The sequence below is a fragment of the Dendrobates tinctorius genome, unplaced genomic scaffold, assembly GCF_039654945.1.
Source record: "Dendrobates tinctorius isolate UK_male_01 unplaced genomic scaffold, ASM3965494v1 ptg000036l, whole genome shotgun sequence".
Taxonomy (NCBI): domain Eukaryota; kingdom Metazoa; phylum Chordata; class Amphibia; order Anura; family Dendrobatidae; genus Dendrobates; species Dendrobates tinctorius.
The window spans coordinates 9,292,925-9,311,550 of record NW_027361704.1 but is presented as its reverse complement, the minus strand read 5'-3'; the positions used below and the strand labels follow the sequence as shown (position 1 = coordinate 9,311,550).

Here is an 18,626-nt window from a genome sequence, read left to right as displayed (position 1 = left end):
GGCTGGTGCGAAGTGGTTTTCCAAACTTGACCTCAGGGGGGCATATAACCTCATAAGGGTCCGTCAGGGGTATGAGTGGAAGACGGCATTTAATACCCCTGAGGGTCATTTTGAAAGCCTAGTTATGCCATTTGGGTTGACAACCGCGCCTGCTGTTTTCCAACATTTCATAAATGATGTATTCGCTCATGTGCTGGGGAAATTTGTGATTGTGTACCTGGATGATATCCTCATCTATTCGAGCGACCAGGACACTCATTTAGAGCATGTCAGGCAGGTGTTACAGTTGCTCCGTGAAAATAAGCTCTATGCTAAGCTTGAAAAATGCGTATTTTTTGTTCAGGAGTTGCCTTTTTTGGGTTATATTGTATCCGCCGCAGGGTTTAAAATGGACGCCGCGAAGGTGCAAGCGGTGCTGCGATGGGAACGGCCTGATAATCTAAAAGCGCTCCAGCGGTTCCTTGGGTTTGCCAACTATTATAGGAAGTTTATTAAGAATTTCTCTACTATAGCCAAACCGCTCACGGACATGACGAAAAAAGGTACCAATCTCGCTATCTGGTCTGATGATGCGGTGCGTGCATTTGAGCTTCTGAAAAACCGTTTTGCTTCAGCCCCCATTCTGGTGCATCCGGACGTATCTAAACCTTTTACGGTGGAGGTCGATGCGTCTGAGGTGGGAGTGGGGGCAGTACTGTCACAGGGCTCGTCCTTGAGCAATATGCGTCCATGCGCCTACTTCTCCAAGAAGCTGTCGCCTGCCGAACGGAATTACGACATCGGCAACAGGGAGTTGTTGGCCATCAAATTGGCTTTTGAGGAATGGCGACACTTCCTGGAGGGGGCGGCCCACCAGGTCACGGTCATCACCGACCATAAAAACCTGCTCTATCTGGAGTCGGCCAAGCGTCTGTCTCCCAGGCAGGCTCACTGGGCATTGTTTTTTGCACGTTTTAACTTTCTGGTGACTTACCGTCCTGGGGCTAAAAACACCAAGGCGGATGCCTTGTCCAGGTGTTTTCCGGGGGGAGAACCTGGGGAAGATCCGGTACCCATCATCCAGGAAGGTGTAGTGGTTTCGGCTCTCACGACTGAGGTAGAGGCGGAGATTGCCGAGGCCCAGGAGGAGGTACCGCCAGGACTTCCCGCTAATAAGTCATTCGTACCCCTTCATCTTCGTCTTAAAGTGTTGGGGGAACACCACAACTCTGTCCTGGCCGGTCATCCAGGGGTTAGGGGCACCTTGGAGCTGGTATCACGCTGCTTCTGGTGGCCAAAAATCCGGCAGGACCAGGGCCAAGTCGCCCAGAACCCGTCCTGCTGGCACTCTACAGCCTCTGGGGATACCTAGTAGGCCATGGACAGAAATCTCCATGGACTTTATCATGGACTTGCCTGCCACGGCGGGGAACACGGTCATCCTGGTGGTGGTTGATCGATTTTCGAAGATGGCGCATTTTGTGTCGTTGCCTTCCTTGCCCAACGCGAAGACGTTGGCTCAGGTCTTTGTGCAGGAGGTGGTTAGACTACACGGAGTTCCGTCGGACATAGTGTCTGATAGGGGGACCCAGTTTGTGGCGAAGTTTTGGAAAGCTTTTTGCTCACGATTGGGGATCAAGTTGTCTCATTCGTCGACGTTTCATCCGCAGTCAAATGGTCAAACTGAGCGCATGAACCAAAATCTGGAGCAGTATTTGCGATGTTTTGTGTCTGACAACCAAGAGGAGTGGTCGACGTTCCTTCCCTTGGCCGAGTTCGCATTAAATAATCACCGCCAAGAATCATCGGGAGAGTCTCCGTTCTTTTGTGCTTATGGGCACCATCCTCAATTTTGTACCTTGCGTCAGAGGAGGACCGGTTAGGAGTTCAACTATCATCGGTCTGGAGGAGTGTGAAACAGCGATTGCTGAGCATGAGTGCAAGGTACAAACGTGTGGCTGACGCTAGACGCGTGCCAGGTCCGGACCTGTGTGTGGGTGATTGGGTGTGGTTAGCTACTAAAAACATAAAACTCAAAATTCCATCATTGAAATTGGGTCCAAGGTTTATTGGCCCTTTTAAGATTGCTGCCATCATTAACCCGGTTGCTTATCGGTTGGAACTTCCTGCGGTATACAAGATACACAACGTGTTTCACAGGGCTTTATTGAAAAAGGTGGTAGGCTCTGTGGACACGACGCCGATGCCACCTCCAGTCATGGTGGATGGCGATTTAGAGTTTGAAGTCTCCAAGGTGGTGGACTCTTGAGTACTGCGCCGTTCTCTTCAGTATTTGGTACAATGGCGGGGGTATGGTCCGGAGGAGAGGTCTTGGGTACCAGCCTCGAACATACATGTGGATCGGCTGGTCAGTTCCTTTCACCGCTGTCATCCGGACAAGCCGGGTCCTATGAGTCTTGAGGGCCCTGGGGTCCCTCGTAGAAGACGGGGTATCTGTCATGTCAGACGCTATTCACACCACAGCGTCCGACAGGCAGCGGTAGTTCCATCTCCGTCCACTATAGCCTCAGTGGCGCCGGCTTGATTTTACTCAGGTTATCGGGGGTTAATCTAGCTGGAGATCAGGTGGGATGTTTGGTCACGCCCACGGTCTTTAATAGTCGTGCTGGCCTGTGGGTGTCGCCGATTATAGCTTGTGTTTTATGCCAAGTGGTTCCGGTCTGGAGAGGTGGTGTTGGAGAGAGAAATTCATATCTGGTGTCGTATGATCCGTTGTTACCTTTTCGCCTTCCTATATTTGTGCTTTGTTTTGCCCTGTTCACATTACAGTATTGTCCTGTGTTTATGCGGCGCGGTGCGGTTTAAGTTCTCCCTGTCTGTCATTACTGTGTGGGCTTTGGTGGTTTGACAACTCACTGGGTGGAGGGTGGAGGGTTCAGCTTAGGGCTGAGCAGGAGATAAGGAAAGGTTGGAGGCTCAGGCATTTGCACCATTAGCAAAAACCCTGGGTTGAGGGTCAGACAGGGTTTTCCCTAGTTTGAGGGACTCCGCAGGGGCCCCGGGTATTTCAGCCTCCTTTGACCTAAGCCCCGCATAACAGTATCTGAGGGCATACCGGTGTTTGTGGACAGTGGAGCGGGAGTCAATCTGGTGAACGCTCACTTTGTCCATACCCATGGCCTGAGGTGTAGGACACTGGCCAAACCCCTAAGCGTCCAGGCCATTGACTCTGTCCCACTGAGCCAGGGGTGGTTGACCCAAGTCGTAGAAATATACATCTGTGTATAGGGACTCATCCTGAAGAGTGACTGACATGCTACGCCTTGGGGGTGAGCCATCACCTATCGTTTTAGGACTCCCTTGGCTGGAAAGACACAACCCGGTGATAGATTGGAGGTCTAGGGAAGTAGTCAGCTGGGATCAGTCGTGTGAGGGCTGTTCCCTGGGGGCTACTGTCTCTGCCGCCTTTCTACAACCGTCCCCTTCTTCTCCAGTGGGGGCAGCAAAGGTGCTGCCAGGGAGTAGGGGCAAGTCTCAACCCTCACCATTAGCCAACCCTGAGAGGCTTAGTCCTCGTAGGAGGAGGGGTCGGAGGAGGGTGGTGGTTCCCTTTCTGAATTGTGGGGATGTGAGTGTGGTGACACAGGGGGACGCTTCTATTGTGAGTTCCTTAAAGAGTTCACCATCTTGTGGAAAACGTGTGCATGGCAATAAACGTTCAGGTCCGGACCTGTGTGTGAACGAGTATGTATGGGTGTCCACCAAAAACATCCAGTGGAAGTGTGCTGCTGGGGTCTGGAGTTCTCGGGTGATTGGGCCGTATCGGGTGTCGGCCATCCTCGGCCCGGGGACTTACCAACTGGAGTTAACCGCAGTAATGTCCATACTCAACTCATTCCCCAGGTCGGCGCTCTGGAGACTTGTGGCTCCTCTGGAGCATACGTTGCCACCTCCATCAGTCCACGTTTGCCATAAACCTGAGAGCCAGGTGATTGCCGAGGTGAACTCTGGTGGATCTAGGCGTCCTCACCGTAGGTGGTTTTCTGGTGAGGTGCAGTGTTGAGGGTCCATAGCCCCCTCATTGAAGGAGGAGTACTGTCACAATCCATTTTTGGATCTGTGTCAGATTCTGGATTCTCTTATATAAACTTTTTTCCTTTCCAGGCCATCGGGGGTTAATATTAGTTTTTCCCCCCGGTGGCCGCTGGTGTCACTATGTGTTTGGTTAGTCTGAGACTGCTGATGGTGACCACTCCCACCTTCCTATAAAAGGTCACCTGAGGAATCAGCTGGTGTTGGTGATACACTTCCTTTTGGATACCAACTGTGGTCAAGACAGGAGCTGGCTGACAGCAGTGTGCTTCTGCTGAATGCTGATCTGGTGCCTTACTCTGCTGCTTGGAGCATTGGCAGCAGAGAAAGCTAAGTTTTGTTTTTAGCTGATTTAACCCCGAGGTGTTTGTCTTATCCTTCCTTTTGTTTAATTGGTGCAGTTCACTTATTTCCCTGTCTCACCTCCTGGGGAGGGGGTTTGGGGTTTAGCTCAGGGGTAAACAGGAGTTAGGGACAGGTCGGTGACTTGGGCCTCACTACCATCAAGTGTACCCCCAAGTTAAGGAAAATCAGGGCACCCCCTTAGCCTGAGGGGCAGTTCAGGGGCCCAGGTTCCTCATCCCCTGTTTTCCCTCACCTGCCCCATGACAGCAAGTTTATGAAAATTAATGTTTAAACTGTATTTTGTGATCAAATCGTGGATGTGTGGTTTGTTTGGAAATTTCCTTGCTGAAGGGGGCAAGTTTACCTTTCAAATGGTGTATCACTTCTGTGTGTGGGTGCAGTATGAACGGGGATACAAAGGAATCATCGAAAAACAGTGTTTAGAAATAATAGAATAGATTAGTATTGTGTTTTTATTAATGATCAGCATTGTAGTATTTGGTCACTATGTGGTGGTAATAAGTGATCTGGTCATGGTGTGGAGGCATTTCTTCCTTGTATGTGGTATTATTCAGTTGCTATGTGATGGTAATACGTGCTATGGTCATGGTGTTCCTTGCATGTGGTATTATTCTGTCACTATGCTATGGTAATATATGATCTGGTCATGGTGTGGCTATATTTCTCCCTTTTATGTGGTATTATTCGGTCACTATGTGGTCTGGCAGTATTTCTCCCATGTATGTGGTAGTATTCTGTCATTATGTGGTGGTAATATGTGGTCCGGCCATGGTGTGGTGGTATTTCTCCCTTGTATATGGTAGTATTCGGTCACTATGTGGTGGTAATATATGGTCTGGTCATGGCGTATGTGGTATTAATGTGATCCATACCCTTAACCCCTTCACGACATGCTCTGTACTAATACTAAGCATGTCATGTCTCCCCATTTGATGTGGGCTCCGGTGGTGAGCCCACATCTTTTCTGGCACATGTCATCTGTTTTGAACAGCTGCCATGTGCCGGGAACAGCCGCGGGTAGAATCGCGATCCACCCGCTGCTGATTTCCCGTTAAATGTCACTGTCAAACAGACAGCGGCATTTAAAGTGCGCTTATGGCAATCGCCCCGGAAATCCCACCCATCAGTGACCCTGTCATGTGATCGCAGGTCGCCGATGAGTGGGCATGACAGCCAGAGGTCTCCTGGCTGGTTGTCACTGCCAGATTGCTATGAGCGCCGCCCGGTGGTCGGCGCTCATAGTCAGTCAGCAGTTCTGCTACATACAGGTGATCTGCCATCGCCTCTATGTTGCAGAGCCGATCAGGTCTCCCATGGAGACTACTGAAGCATGCCAAAAGTACAAAAAAAATGTTTTTAAAACATTAAAAACATACAAAAAATATAAAAAAGTTCAAATCACCCCCCTTTTGCCCCATTCAAAATAAAACAATGAAAAAAAAAAAATCAAACATACACATATTTGGTATCGTCGCGGTCAGAATAGCCCGATCTATCAATATAAAAAAGAATTAATTTGTTCGCTAAATGGCGCAATAAGAAAAAATGTCAAAACGACAGAATTACATTTTTTTTGGTCGCCATGAATTAAATGCAATAACGGGCAATCAAAAGTTCGTATCTGCACCAAAATGGTATAATTAAAAAGTCAGCTCAGCAGGCAAAAAGTAAGCCCTCACCCAAACCCAGATCATGAAAAATGGAGACGCTACGAGTCTCGGAAAATGATACAAGTTTTTTTTGTTTTTTTTTTTGAACAAGCAGATTTTTTTTCACCACTTAGATAAAAAGAACCTAGACATGTTTGGTGTCTATGAACTTGCAATAACATGTAAAACACAAGCCGCGGAGACACCATCACATGTTTCTCAACGCAAGCAATGACTAGCCAGGTCTTTCCCCAGGAAGGAACAACCACGGGAAGGGCAGTCTCCAATGAAGGAAACCACCTATGCCAAAACATGGTATCCATCCACAGACAGCTGTTTCGGGGTATTGCCCCTCATCAGTGTGGAGTAGGAAATTGGCCAGTAGGAGCAATGCCTAGTAGAAGACTGTGAAAAATGAGGATGAATGAACTCATGGTGATCAACATCCAACACTGCGGAGACACCATCACATGTTTCTCAAAGCAGTGATTCTAGAACAATGCCCCCATCCCTTATGGGAAATATGTAAAAACATGTAAATCAAGAGCCGCGGAGACACCATCACATGTTTCTCAACGCAAGCAAGCAGGTCTTTCCCCGGGAAGGAACAACCATGGGAAGGGCATATTTGCCATAAGGGATGGGGGCATTGCTCTAGAATCACTGCGTTGAGAAACATGTGATGGTGTCTCCACAGTGTTGGATGTTGATCTCCATGAGTTCAGTCATCCTCATTTTTCACATATGAACTTGTAATGACCTGGAGAATGATAATGGCAGGTCAGTTTTAAAATTTAATGAACATAGTAAAAAAAATCCAAAAAACAGTTGTTGAATTGAACTTTTTTTGCAATTTCACCACACTTGGAATTTTTGTTCCTGTTTTTGAGTACACGACATGATAAAATCAATGGTGTCTTTCAAAAGAACAACTTGTCCCAAAAAAAAACAAGCCCTCACATGGCCATATTGCCGAAAAAATAAAGAAGTTATGGCTCTGGGAAGAAAGGGAGCGAAAAACAAACGAAAAAACAAAAAAGGGCTCCGTCATGAAGGGGTCACAGAAAAATAAATAAAAATATATCTAAAAAGAGTATTAGATATTTAAAGAAATGTTTAGTAGGTTAGAATAGAGTAGGGACCGACCAAAAGAGTCTACCTTGTCACGGTGGCTGCTTAAAAAAATCTTTTGGCCAAAACAAAAGCTGCTGCCTGTGTATGTGATCTGGGGTTACATGGGAACTGTTAATGTGTGATTGGTGAGGATGTGGTGCAGAAGTGGAGTTTATGAGTGGGCGGTGGGACTGTGGAAGGTTTGTGGTGTGTAGAAGCGGAGGTGGGCTGGAGCCTGGGCGGCCTCTCAAGGGGGCCTGAAAATGTTGCCAGGATGGGGCCCTGAAGATCCTAGTGGCAGCCCTGTATATAAGGGTTGTGTCTACAGCTGAATATTCCTCGCTGGTTTGGATGAATTCGAGCCCTAGTATTCCCTGTACACATATAGCTCATTAGTCAGCATCAACAAGCGCCGATCAAAGCCATACACAAGTCACTGGGAGCTCGCGGTCTGGCCTGCTGGTTAGTGCGATCGCTCTGTCCACATACCACATCATATTGGCCGCAGCAAGCTCCCTGGTGCCACGGGCACAGTGCTTCCTACAACCTTTCATACATGCAAACATTATGTGATCACCCTTCATGCAATGCGTTCCCACTGTGAACAGCCTTCTTCAGGTACCGACCTATTTTTAAAATAAATCTACCCTATTTTGGAGAAAATTCACAGTGCCACTCCTATCTGCACTTCATTTTTTGCAGTGAAAGAGCCTTTTCCCTGGACCATTAGGGTTTTTGGGTGATTGCCGCCCTGTGTGCAGCAGCTCGCAACGAGGAACAATTACTAGTTCATCTAAATGGGCCTTCAGCTTACAGGAGGCGACTCCACATGGGGGCATTATTGGTGCTGCCGTTACATCAGGCACCTGACCGGCACCCCTAATCCGTGTCCAATATCACGGGCTGCGTTACAGGGTATCTGCCACATTATCATTTGTGAGAGGTGGTGAAATGTCCTGCTGTGCAGCTGGCAGAGGCTGGGCACTCCCTCAAACCTACCTCTGGAGGACCCACCTCCCTACCTCTGGAGGACATGCCTCCCTACTTCTGGAGGACCCACCTCCCTACCTCTAGAGGTAGGGAGGTCGGTCCTCTGGAGGTAGGGAGGTGGGTCCTCTGGAGGACCCGCCTCCCTACTTCCGGAGGACCCACCTCCCTACCTATAGAGGACCCAGCTCCACCTCCCTACCTATAGAGGATCCACCTCCCTACCTCTGGAGGACCCACCTCCCTACCTATAGAGGACCCAGCTCCACCTCCCTACCTATAGAGGATACACCTCCCTACCTCTGGAGGACCCACCTCCCTTCCTCTAGAGGACCCACCTCCCTACCTCTGGAGGACCCTGCTCTGGAGGACATGCCTCCCTACTTCTGGAGGACCCCCACCCTACCTCTAGAGGTAGGGAGGGGGGTCCTCTGGAGGTAGGGAGGTGGGTCCTCTGGAGGACCCGCCTCCCTACTTCCAGAGGACCCACCTCCCTACCTATAGAGGACCCAGCTCCACCTCCCTACCTATAGAGGATCCACCTCCCTACCTCTGGAGGTAGGGAGGTGGGTCCTCAGGAGGACCCGCCTCCCTACTTTCGGAGGACCCACCTCCCTCCCTATAGAGGACCCAGCTCCACCTCCCTACCTATAGAGGACACACCTCCCTACCTCTGGAGGACCCACCTCCCTACCTCCAGAGGACCCACTTCCCTACCTCCGGAGGACCCAGCTCCCTACCTAGAGAGGACCAACCTCTCTACCAATGGAGAACCCACCTCCCTACCTCTGAAGGACATGCCTCCCTACCTCTAGAGGACCCACTTCCCTACCTCTAGAGGACCCACCTCCCTACCTCTGGAGGACCCACCTCCCTACCTCTAGAGGACCCACTTCCCTACCTATAGAGGACCCACCTCCCTACCTCTAGAGGACCCACCTCCCTACCTCTGGAGGACCCACCCCACCTCCCTACCTCTGGAGGACATGCCTCCCTAATTCTGGAGGACCCACCTCCCTACCTCTGGAGGACATGCCTCCCTACCTCTGGAGGACCCTGCTCTGGAGGACATGCCTCCCTACTTCTGGAGGACCCACCTCCCTACCTATAGAGGACCCACCTCCCTACTTATGGAGGAACCACCCTGCCTCCCTACTTCTGGAGGACCCACCCTGCCTCCCTACTTCTGGAGGACCCACCTCCCTACCTCTGGAGGACCCACCTCCCTACCTCTGGAGTACCTACCTCTGAAGGACCCACCTCCCTACCTATAGAGGTCATGCCTTCCTACCACTGGAGGACATGCCTCCCTACCTCTGGAGGACCCACTTCCATACCTATAGAGGACCCACCCCACCTTCTTACTTCTGGAGGACCCACCTCCCTACCTAAAAAGGACCTACCTCTGGAGGACCCACCTCCCTACTTTTGGAGGACCCACCCCACCTCCCTCCCATTGGAGGACCCACCTCCCTACCTATAGAGGACATGCCTCCCTACCACTGGAGGACATGCCTCCCTACCACTGGAGGACCCACCTCCCCAACTATAGAGGACCTACCTCTGGAGGACCCACCTCCCTACCTCTGGAGGACCCACAGCACCTCCCTACCTCTGGAGGACATGCCTACCTACTTCCAGAGGACCCACGTCCCTACCTATAGAGGACCTACCTCCCTACTTCTGGAGGAACCACCCTGCCTCCCTACTTCTGGAGGACCCACCCTGCCTCCCAACTTCTGGAGGACCCACCTCCCTACCTCTGGAGGACCCACCCATCTACCGCTGGAGTACCTACCTCTGAAGGACCCACCACCCTACCTATAGAGGTCATGCCTTCCTACCACTGGAGGACATGCCTCCCTACCTCTGGAGGACCCACCTCCCTACCTCTGGAGGACCGACCTCCATACCTATAGAGGACCCACCCCACCTTCTTGCCTCTGGAGGACATGCCTCCCTACCTAAAAAGGACCTACCTCTGGAGGACCCACCTCCCTACTTTTGGAGGACCCACCCCGCCTCCCTCCCACTGGAGGACCCACCTCCCTACCTATAGAGGACTTACCTCTGGAGGACCCACCTCCCTACTTTTGGAGGACCCACACCGCCTCCCTCCCACTGGAGAACCCACCTCCGGACTTCTGGAGGACCAACCTATAGAGGACCCACCTCTGGAGGACGCCACCATGGGGACTCCGCCGCTCAGCCCTGCCCGCTCCGGCAGGTCATTGCTGGCTCGCTGGAGAACTTCATTGTGATCAATGACTGATCCGTGTATGATCGCCAGGAAGCCTGCAAGAGATCGGGAAGCGCAGTCACTCCAGAGCCAGAAATAAGCACGAGTGGCATTTCACAGTGAGGTACGAGAGCGCCATTAATAGCACAGGCTGCCCAGAATAGCCAGCAGTGACGGGCGAGACATGGAGGCAACAAGCCCCGGCCGGGACACGGCGCAGCTTTACCTTGTAGCGCAAGGAGCAGCGCGAAGTGCACGAGCTTCATGGCCGCTGCGGGAAGGACGAGTCCGGCAGCGCTAAGTCCTGAGAGTCGCCCCTCGCCATCCAGCCTGCATGACTGACGCCTCCCCGCACTGGAGGGACGCCGGCAGCGGCTGGTGCCTGAAATAGGACTGGCCACTCCTCCCAGTCACACTCAGGACGTGGGCACGGGGCAGGCACCCACGGTCGTGCCATTCCTGCCTGTGGTGGCACCATGACTGAGGGCACAGTGCAGCCCACCATGCTTGGGTCAGGAGTGGGCATAGAGTGTGAGGACTTCGCCCAGAATGGCCATATGATGTGGGCATGTGGGTGCGGACTCTGCCTGAGACTTTCTGGGAACTGTGGCCCCGATTCATTACTCTGCTGGGCAGGATGGGAGGTTGTGGAGCCCACCAGGCGGAAGTTTCATTCCTCCAGTTTCTTATTTGTCAGTTTCTTCGGCAATTTTTTCTTTTCTGTTTTTTTATTGGTTTAACAACAAAAAATAACCATCGCAATGATAACATCCCATGCAGCGAGGAGCCCTGATGTGAATACACTTAAAAACAGCGACAAAAATGATAAAACTGGCACAAAACTGGGCATCAAAGTGGGCACCGAAGGGCGTTAATGAAAGGGTTAAATGACTTTGGGCCACTGATATCACACTGCAGACATATAGAACAGGGAGCCCCATAGCAAAACCAGGTCCCTCCAGCCTGGCCCTAATGGGTTCTGGGAACCAGAATTGGCATCAAAGTGGGCAAACAGCCGATATTCAAAGATTTGAATAAGAAACTGATATTTTAAGGGGTTAAATGACTTTGGGACACTGAGGTAACACCATTATTACATGCATTTTGATGCCCTGCATGAAATTCATGTCACTCCAGAATTTACCAAATGGGTTCTGGCCATGAGAACTGGCATTAACGTTGGCAGACAGTCGATTTTGATGATTAGAATAAGTAACTGATGTTTTTAAGGGGTTAAACGACCTGGGCCACTGATCTCACACCACCATTACATAGACAGGCTGCGTTCACACGTCGCGTTTTTTTCGCAGCGGTTTTTAACGCGCGATTTTGCAGCGAAAACGCAAAATAACAGCATCCAATGCATTCCTATGGGATTCCGCAATACTGTGCTAATGCTGCGGATTTTACCGCGGCGGAATCGCATCCCGGAAAAATACGCAGCATGCTCATTAATTTGCGGTATCGCGATGATTCCGCCCACATAGGAATGCATTGTTCCGCTTACTTTCCGCATGTGGCTGTGCCCACCATGCGAAAAGTAAGCAGAACATTTGCGGATGGTACCCACGGTCCGGAGGAGAGGAGACTGTCCTCTGGGCTCTGGGTACCATATCCCTGTAAAAAATAGAATTAAAATAAAAAATCGGGTAATATTCACCTTCCGGCGTCCCGCGCAGCGTCCCCAGGCTTCAGCGATACATGCGGCAGGTCCCGTTCCCAGTAAGGCTACTTTCACACATCAGGTTTTCGGCGTCAGGCGCGATCCGGCGTCGTTCCGGAATGCCGGATCCGGCAAATGTTTTGTAAAACCTGAAGTGCCGGATCCGGTTTTCTGCCGGATCCGTCTTGTTCTTGACAGACAAAACCGGATCCGTCTCATCCGGTTCATCCGTTTTTCTATCCGTTTTTCGACGGATTACGCCGGATCCGGTTTTTAAAATTGACCCTTGTGGCCTTCCGAACGGGATTGGCTACTGGAAAACTAGATATAGCATGTTCCTACAGCCCTTCTTTGACAGGTTGTAGAGAAGAAAGTGCAGGTTGGAGAGAAGAGCAAGTTACTGGCGAAGATGGATGTTGTCATTGGAAATATTACCACTAGAAGTTCTGTGACAGTTTCAGGGACAATTTTCCACTATACTTTATGTCACCTCAAGGCAGAGTACACTGGGATGACAGAGTGTGAGAGATTTTTGCCCTAAACTTGTGTACCTTCTGGACCAACAGTATATACCTTTGCCAACCAAAGTTGGCTATCTTGTCATGGTCTTACTATTTTTACCTTTAGGCCACAGGTGTGTACCTGGTTGTGTTTTATGCAAAGTATTTCACCTTTTAACAAAAGTTGTGTACATTGGTAGGAAATCACCAACAATAAACACAACTTTTTAAGTGAAATACTTTGCTTCAAACACAACCAGGAACACAACTGTGGCAAAAAGCTAAAATTTACCCACAGTTATATACCTGGTTTTGAATACCTTTTTACCTTTGAAATACCCTGTATTTAACCTTTTTTTAAAACATAGTTCGCCGCAGAAAGAAATGACAGACAACCATTGTGAAACGAATTTAACTTTTATTTAAATTTATTTTTTTTTTATGTTTTTAAAGTGCAAAAAACTTTTTTAATAAAGGTTTTAAACCCAATGGGAATTTTTATTACAACAAAAAAACATTACAAATCTGTGTACTGTGGGGTGGAAATACTGCTGGAGGGGCTGCGGGACACTTCGACACTGGGTGTGTGGAGAGAGGACTGGGATCGTGGTGGGGAAGGAACAGTTAGAGGTGAAGGTGTGGAAAAAGCTACAGAATGGGTGGACATGTGGGAGGCAGAAGAGGTGGTGGGCGGTGGAGTGGAGGGTTGGGCAGGGACTGTAGGAGCAGATGATGTTGATGGAAAGTTGTATGGGGAAGGAGTTTGGTACGGGGAAGGAGTTTGGGACGGGGCAGGTTGCTGGAAGTGGGGAGATGTCTGGTACTGGTGAGGTTGCTGGTATGTAATAGGAGGGGGAGGATGGAAAGTGGCTGGAGGGGGTGCAGATGTAATAGGAGGGGGAGGATGGAAAGTGGCTGGAGGGGGTGCAGGTGGAGGAACTACAGTGGTGGGAGGTGGAGGTTGGGAGGTAACCTGCTGTAGAGCACCGTGGCACGAATGCATTACATGCATCTGCTGGGTAGGAGATAGTGTTGCCATGCGCTCCACAACAGACCTGAAAAAGGTGTGGTTTGGCGAAGATCTTGCTTCTGAATGCATGGTTTGCAGAAGTGTCTTCACCTCCAGAATGCTGGAGTTGATCTGCTGAAAGCCTGCGGCGATTTGCTCTGACAAGACTTTGAGACAGTTCTGGAAAGATGCATTCAGATGCAATAACTCTTGCGCATAACTCTTTTCCTGACCCCTCTGCCGCTGCCGCCCAGTACCCGCAGGTGTACTAGAGGCGGCAGGGGCAGAAGGGTGGGGTAAAGGGAAAGCGATCTCCTCACCAGCAGCTTCATGTAATGTAGGCGGCCACGATGCTCCTGTGCTGGTGGATGGGACAGATGGGTCGAATGTGTGGGAAGGCTGGGAAGGTGCAGATGTACCGGGGCGGTCGAAGTGTCCCTCGGTGCCGGTCTCCTCAGGGATCGCCTCAGAAGGGTCCAATCGTGCAGGCTCCCGAGTGCTGCTCACCGTGCTGTGTAATAAAGAGAAAAAAAAACAATTAAAATGCTGACATGGTATGGCCCTGGCTGAAAAAAAAAAGTTACATCTAACATTTTTTTCACATGTGGTGTGTAATATTTACCTTCTGGTGAGCATTGTTTCCCGGAGGAACGACAGGGCTTGTGCGTACTTGTACTTGCTCCTGCGTCCTCCAGATCCACTCGGGGCCCGCATCTCTTTATTGAACTCCTTCTTGAAACGATCCCTCACAGACCGCCACCGATTCACAATTCTGTTCCCTGAAACGAGAAAGGAGTGGTTAGTATACAACATCAGTGTTTCACAAACTCCAGTCCTCATGGTCCCCAGGGGTCATGTTTTCAGGATTTCCATAGTAAATAGAAATCCTGAACACATGATCCGTGGGGACCACGAGGACTGGAGTTCGGGAAACACTGGTTTACATCAAGCAACCGTTACTGTATATACTTACGCTCTTTAATCTGGGCCCGAGCTTCGAGGTCCTCCCAGCGGCCCACAAGGAGAGAACAGATTTCCTCCCAGAGTCGTCGGGTAATGATCAGGTCAGCGTGGCGGCGGTCAGCCATATTCCAGAGCGGCTCCCTTTCTCTGACGAGATCGATGAGGCGGTCCACATCAATCCCTCCATCCTCACCGTCAGAGTCGGGAGCACGCTGTGAAGGCTGTTAAAGAAAAAGACAAAAATAACATAATTAGCCTCCACAAAAGAAATGAAATAAAAAGTGCAAAAAAACAAAGCAAAAATATTTATACTTACACGCTGGTGACCGCCGCGTTGCTGTCGCCGACGACCCTGGGAGGCACTGCGAGGACCTCTTGGCCGAGCACCAGATTGGGAATACTAGAGAAGAAAACAAAAAATGTTATGTCTTTGGATGTAGGCATTTGTTTGCTGTGTGTGGTCTGCAGAACATTGTTTTCTATGTGTTGTGTGTAGTGTGATGTTGTGTTTCTGCGTTTGATGCAAAAAACTTACCAATTGTGAGCCCACTCCAGGTGTCTGTCCACCCCTTCCTTCTTCTTCTGGGAGCTCCTCTTCATCTTGTGATTCCTGTTTTGAAATAAAAGGCAATGAATAGACATATATTACAGAGATGATGGATTTTGGAAATAAAAACTTACCGTCAAACGCTGACGATGCGAGGGAGGGCTCCCAGAAGAAGATGTGCTGTCCTGTTGATGGCCAGACTCCATGGCTGTGGGTATTGCTGCTGCCAGTGATGCCATTTCTGCTGCTGCTGCTGCTGCATCTCTTTGGCGGCTGTTGAATAAAGAGAAACAAAGGGCCAATGAATATCTTGATATTCCATGGCCCTAGTTTGGAGGAATGGGGGATTTGATAATTACCGTCTCTCATCTGCTTCTGGACTCCCCTCCCGTTCAGCATGCTGCTCCATTTGGGGTGGTGCTGATGGTGCTGCTGCTGCATCTCTTTGGCGGCTGTTGAATAAAGAGAAACAAAGGGCCATTGAATATCTTGATATTCCATGGCCCTAGTTTGGAGGAATGGGGGATTTGATAATTACCGTCTCTCATCTGCTTCTGGACTCCCCTCCCGTTCAGCATGCTGCTCCATTTGGGGTGTTGCTGATGGTGCTGCTGCTGCAGATGTCTGCTGCCTTCTCCTGCTCCTGGTTCTTGGCTTGGGTGGCATGTTGGGTGTGGCTGAGGGTCCCATTGTCTTGCTTTTATATATCTCCTGTGGGCAGAGCTACTGAGCATGCTCAGACCAAAAAAACCGGATCCGGCGCATTGCGGCGCTCATAGGCTTTCATTGTGTGAAAAAGCCGGACGCGCCGGATCCGGCGTGTCCGGCTTTTTCGCCGGAGACAAAAAACGTTACAGTAGACGTTTTTTCCAGACGAAGGATCGCGACACATTGCGACACATTGCCGGATCCGGCGAAAACCGGATGAAACGCATGGCCATCCGGCGCGATCCGGCGCAAATGCAAGTCAATGGGGGGGAAACCGGATCCGGCATTGCATTTCGCCGGATCCGGTTTCTGTCAAAAGCGCCGGATCGCGCCTGACGGCGAAAACCTGATGTGTGAAAGAGGCCTAATGCATTGCGATAATGACCTTTGCTGACGTCGCTGTCTCGCGATGCTGTAGCGGTCTCGGAGCATCGCGGACACCTGGGGACGCTGCGCGGGATGTCGAAAGGTGAATATAACCCGATTTTTAATTTTTTTATTATTTTTAACAGTAGATCTTTTTACTACTGATGCCGCATAGGCAGCCTCAATAGTAAAAAGTTGGTCACACTCATCAAACACCATGTTTGACGAGTGTGACCAACCTGTCATTCAGTTCTCTAAGTGATGCTACAGATCGCTTGGAAAACGCTAGCATTCTGCAAGCTAATTACGCTTGCAAATCGCTAGTTTTTCCGTGGGAAAATCGCGGGAATTTAAATGCGATTTTCCTGTGGAATGGAATTCCGGAATTCCCACGGTAACTTCTGTGGGAGTTCCGCTACGTGTGAACTTAGCCTAAGGCTCTAGACACACTAGCGATTTAAAAATCGGTCCAATTTTTATGCAGGAGAGTTGGACATGTGTAATACAATTGTCATGCGAATGTCATGTGTTTTTTGTGCGAGTACAATCCGATCTTTCACAACTAGCATCTGATTTACATTCGAATGCAGTGTGATTTTAACATGAGCTTTTACATAGAGAAACGTTCTAAATCATTTACACATAGTTTTAAAACAAAATATTCTTCAAAACACTATATATAGATATACTGTATATACACATACATTTCTACAGTGTGTATATATACATAGTGTATATATATATATATGTGCACAGTGTCAGACTGAAGAATATGGCGCCCTCCAGAGGATTTGATTCTGAAGGCCCATCTTTCTCCCCAACTCAAGGGGCCAATACCAGCTGCAATGTTTGCGCTATGAACTCTCCTGAAGAAGTCAGGGCCCTCTGGAGGATTCTCCAGTTCTCTGGTGGGCCAGTCCAACCCTGTCTATATATAAAACTGAATATGTGTGTGTATCACCAACCAATCACGAAGCATCTTTCATTTCACCAGAGCTGTTAAAAAGAAGCTGAGCTGTGATTGGTTGCTACGAGCAACAGTTTTCCTTGCAAACAATCACTAAGCATCTCTCATTTCACCAGAGCTGGTTAAAAGTAGCTGAGCTGTGATTGGTTGCTATGAGCAAGTTTTCCCACTTGACAACACCTCATCAGACACTGACTGGGTGGGAGAAATCTAGTATCCCCGGGAACATAAGCTCCCAGCCATTGTCTGCCCCCCAGAAAGGAGCAGAGCACATAATAATAATAATCTTTATTTTTATATAGCGCTAACCTATTCCGCAACGCTTTACAGTTTGCACACATTATCATCACTGTCCCCGATGGGGCTCACTATCTAAATTCCCTATCAGTATGTATTTGACACATGACAGAAATTAATCCCCCCCCTCCCTGCCCATATCCCCATCACACATCCTCTATCCCTTAGGCCTGTTTCACACTTCAGTTTTTTTGTGTCAGTTAAAATCCACCAAAATGGCGGAAAGCGGATCCATTGCTAACTGATGTGAACGGATGCCACCGGACCGTTTTTTTTTTACGGATCCGATGAATGAAGAATTTTAAAGGAACCGCAGCCCGGGGAGGAGAGAGACAGAGAGATTTCTTTTTTCAGCCACCAGAACAGACTTTAGGGTTAAATTTCCGGCTGAGTGAAGACTTTCAGGCATGCGCAGTGTGAAGTGTGGATCCTGCCGGCCGAAAAAACGTTACATGCTCCGTTCGGGCATGTCGGCGGACGGCAAAATTTTGACGGATCCGCAAAAAAACGGAGCCAACGGATGGCCATCCGTCAAGATCCGCCGGTAATGCAACTCAATGGGAAAAAAAACGGATCCGCCAAACAAAATGGCGGATCTGTTTTTTTTGCAAAACGGCGGATCTTGACTGATGGACAAAAACTGAAGTGTGAAACAGGCCTTAGGCACATCTTCCCTCGTAAAGGGATCATTGGTATGGAAGTCAGAGCAAATCCATCCAGGGCTTTGGTTTTGACCCCAGGCCTCTCTTAAAGAGATCCCTGGTATGGAAGTTAGGCTGGTTTCACATTAGCGTTTTTTTTTCCACAGTGCATTGTGCGCTTCCATGCGCATGCGTTATGCGCAACCTATGTTTAACATGGTGGGCGCATGGTCTAGCGTTTGCATGCGTTCATATGCATTTTCGTGCGCATCCATTTTTTTAAGGTGTGCGCCCAGGCTCGCCAGACGCAACTTGTTGCATTTTTGGGTCTGTCCAACAGCGTAAAAAAAAACGCATGCACACACTTGCGCACGGAATGCGACAAAATAATGCATTACAGTCTATGGGAACGCAGGCGTGCGCATGGACATGCGCACGCCTGCATTAAAAAACATATGCGTTTTAAGAGTTAACATGGCTTGAAACTGGTTAAAATGCTTGCGCCTAAAAAACGCAAACGCATGCAAAACGCATGATGCGTTTTTTGCATACATTCCTTTTGTGCACGAAGCGCTGCGC

The 18,626-nt window shown here is 49.5% G+C and overlaps 1 protein-coding gene across 1 annotated transcript in view; it reads right to left on the bottom strand.

Moving 5' to 3' along the window:
* Positions 1-10,757, bottom strand: part of HBEGF (heparin binding EGF like growth factor) — a 204,165-nt gene extending 193,408 nt beyond the window's left edge. The window contains exons 1-2 of the mRNA XM_073573710.1: positions 10,613-10,757; positions 10,320-10,442 (exon numbers count right to left, since the gene is read on the bottom strand). Coding sequence (XP_073429811.1) covers positions 10,320-10,442; positions 10,613-10,652 — 163 coding nt within the window. The 5' untranslated portion in view covers positions 10,653-10,757. The remainder of the gene's footprint in view (positions 1-10,319; positions 10,443-10,612) is intronic.
* Between the last annotated feature and the right edge of the window lie 7,869 nt (positions 10,758-18,626).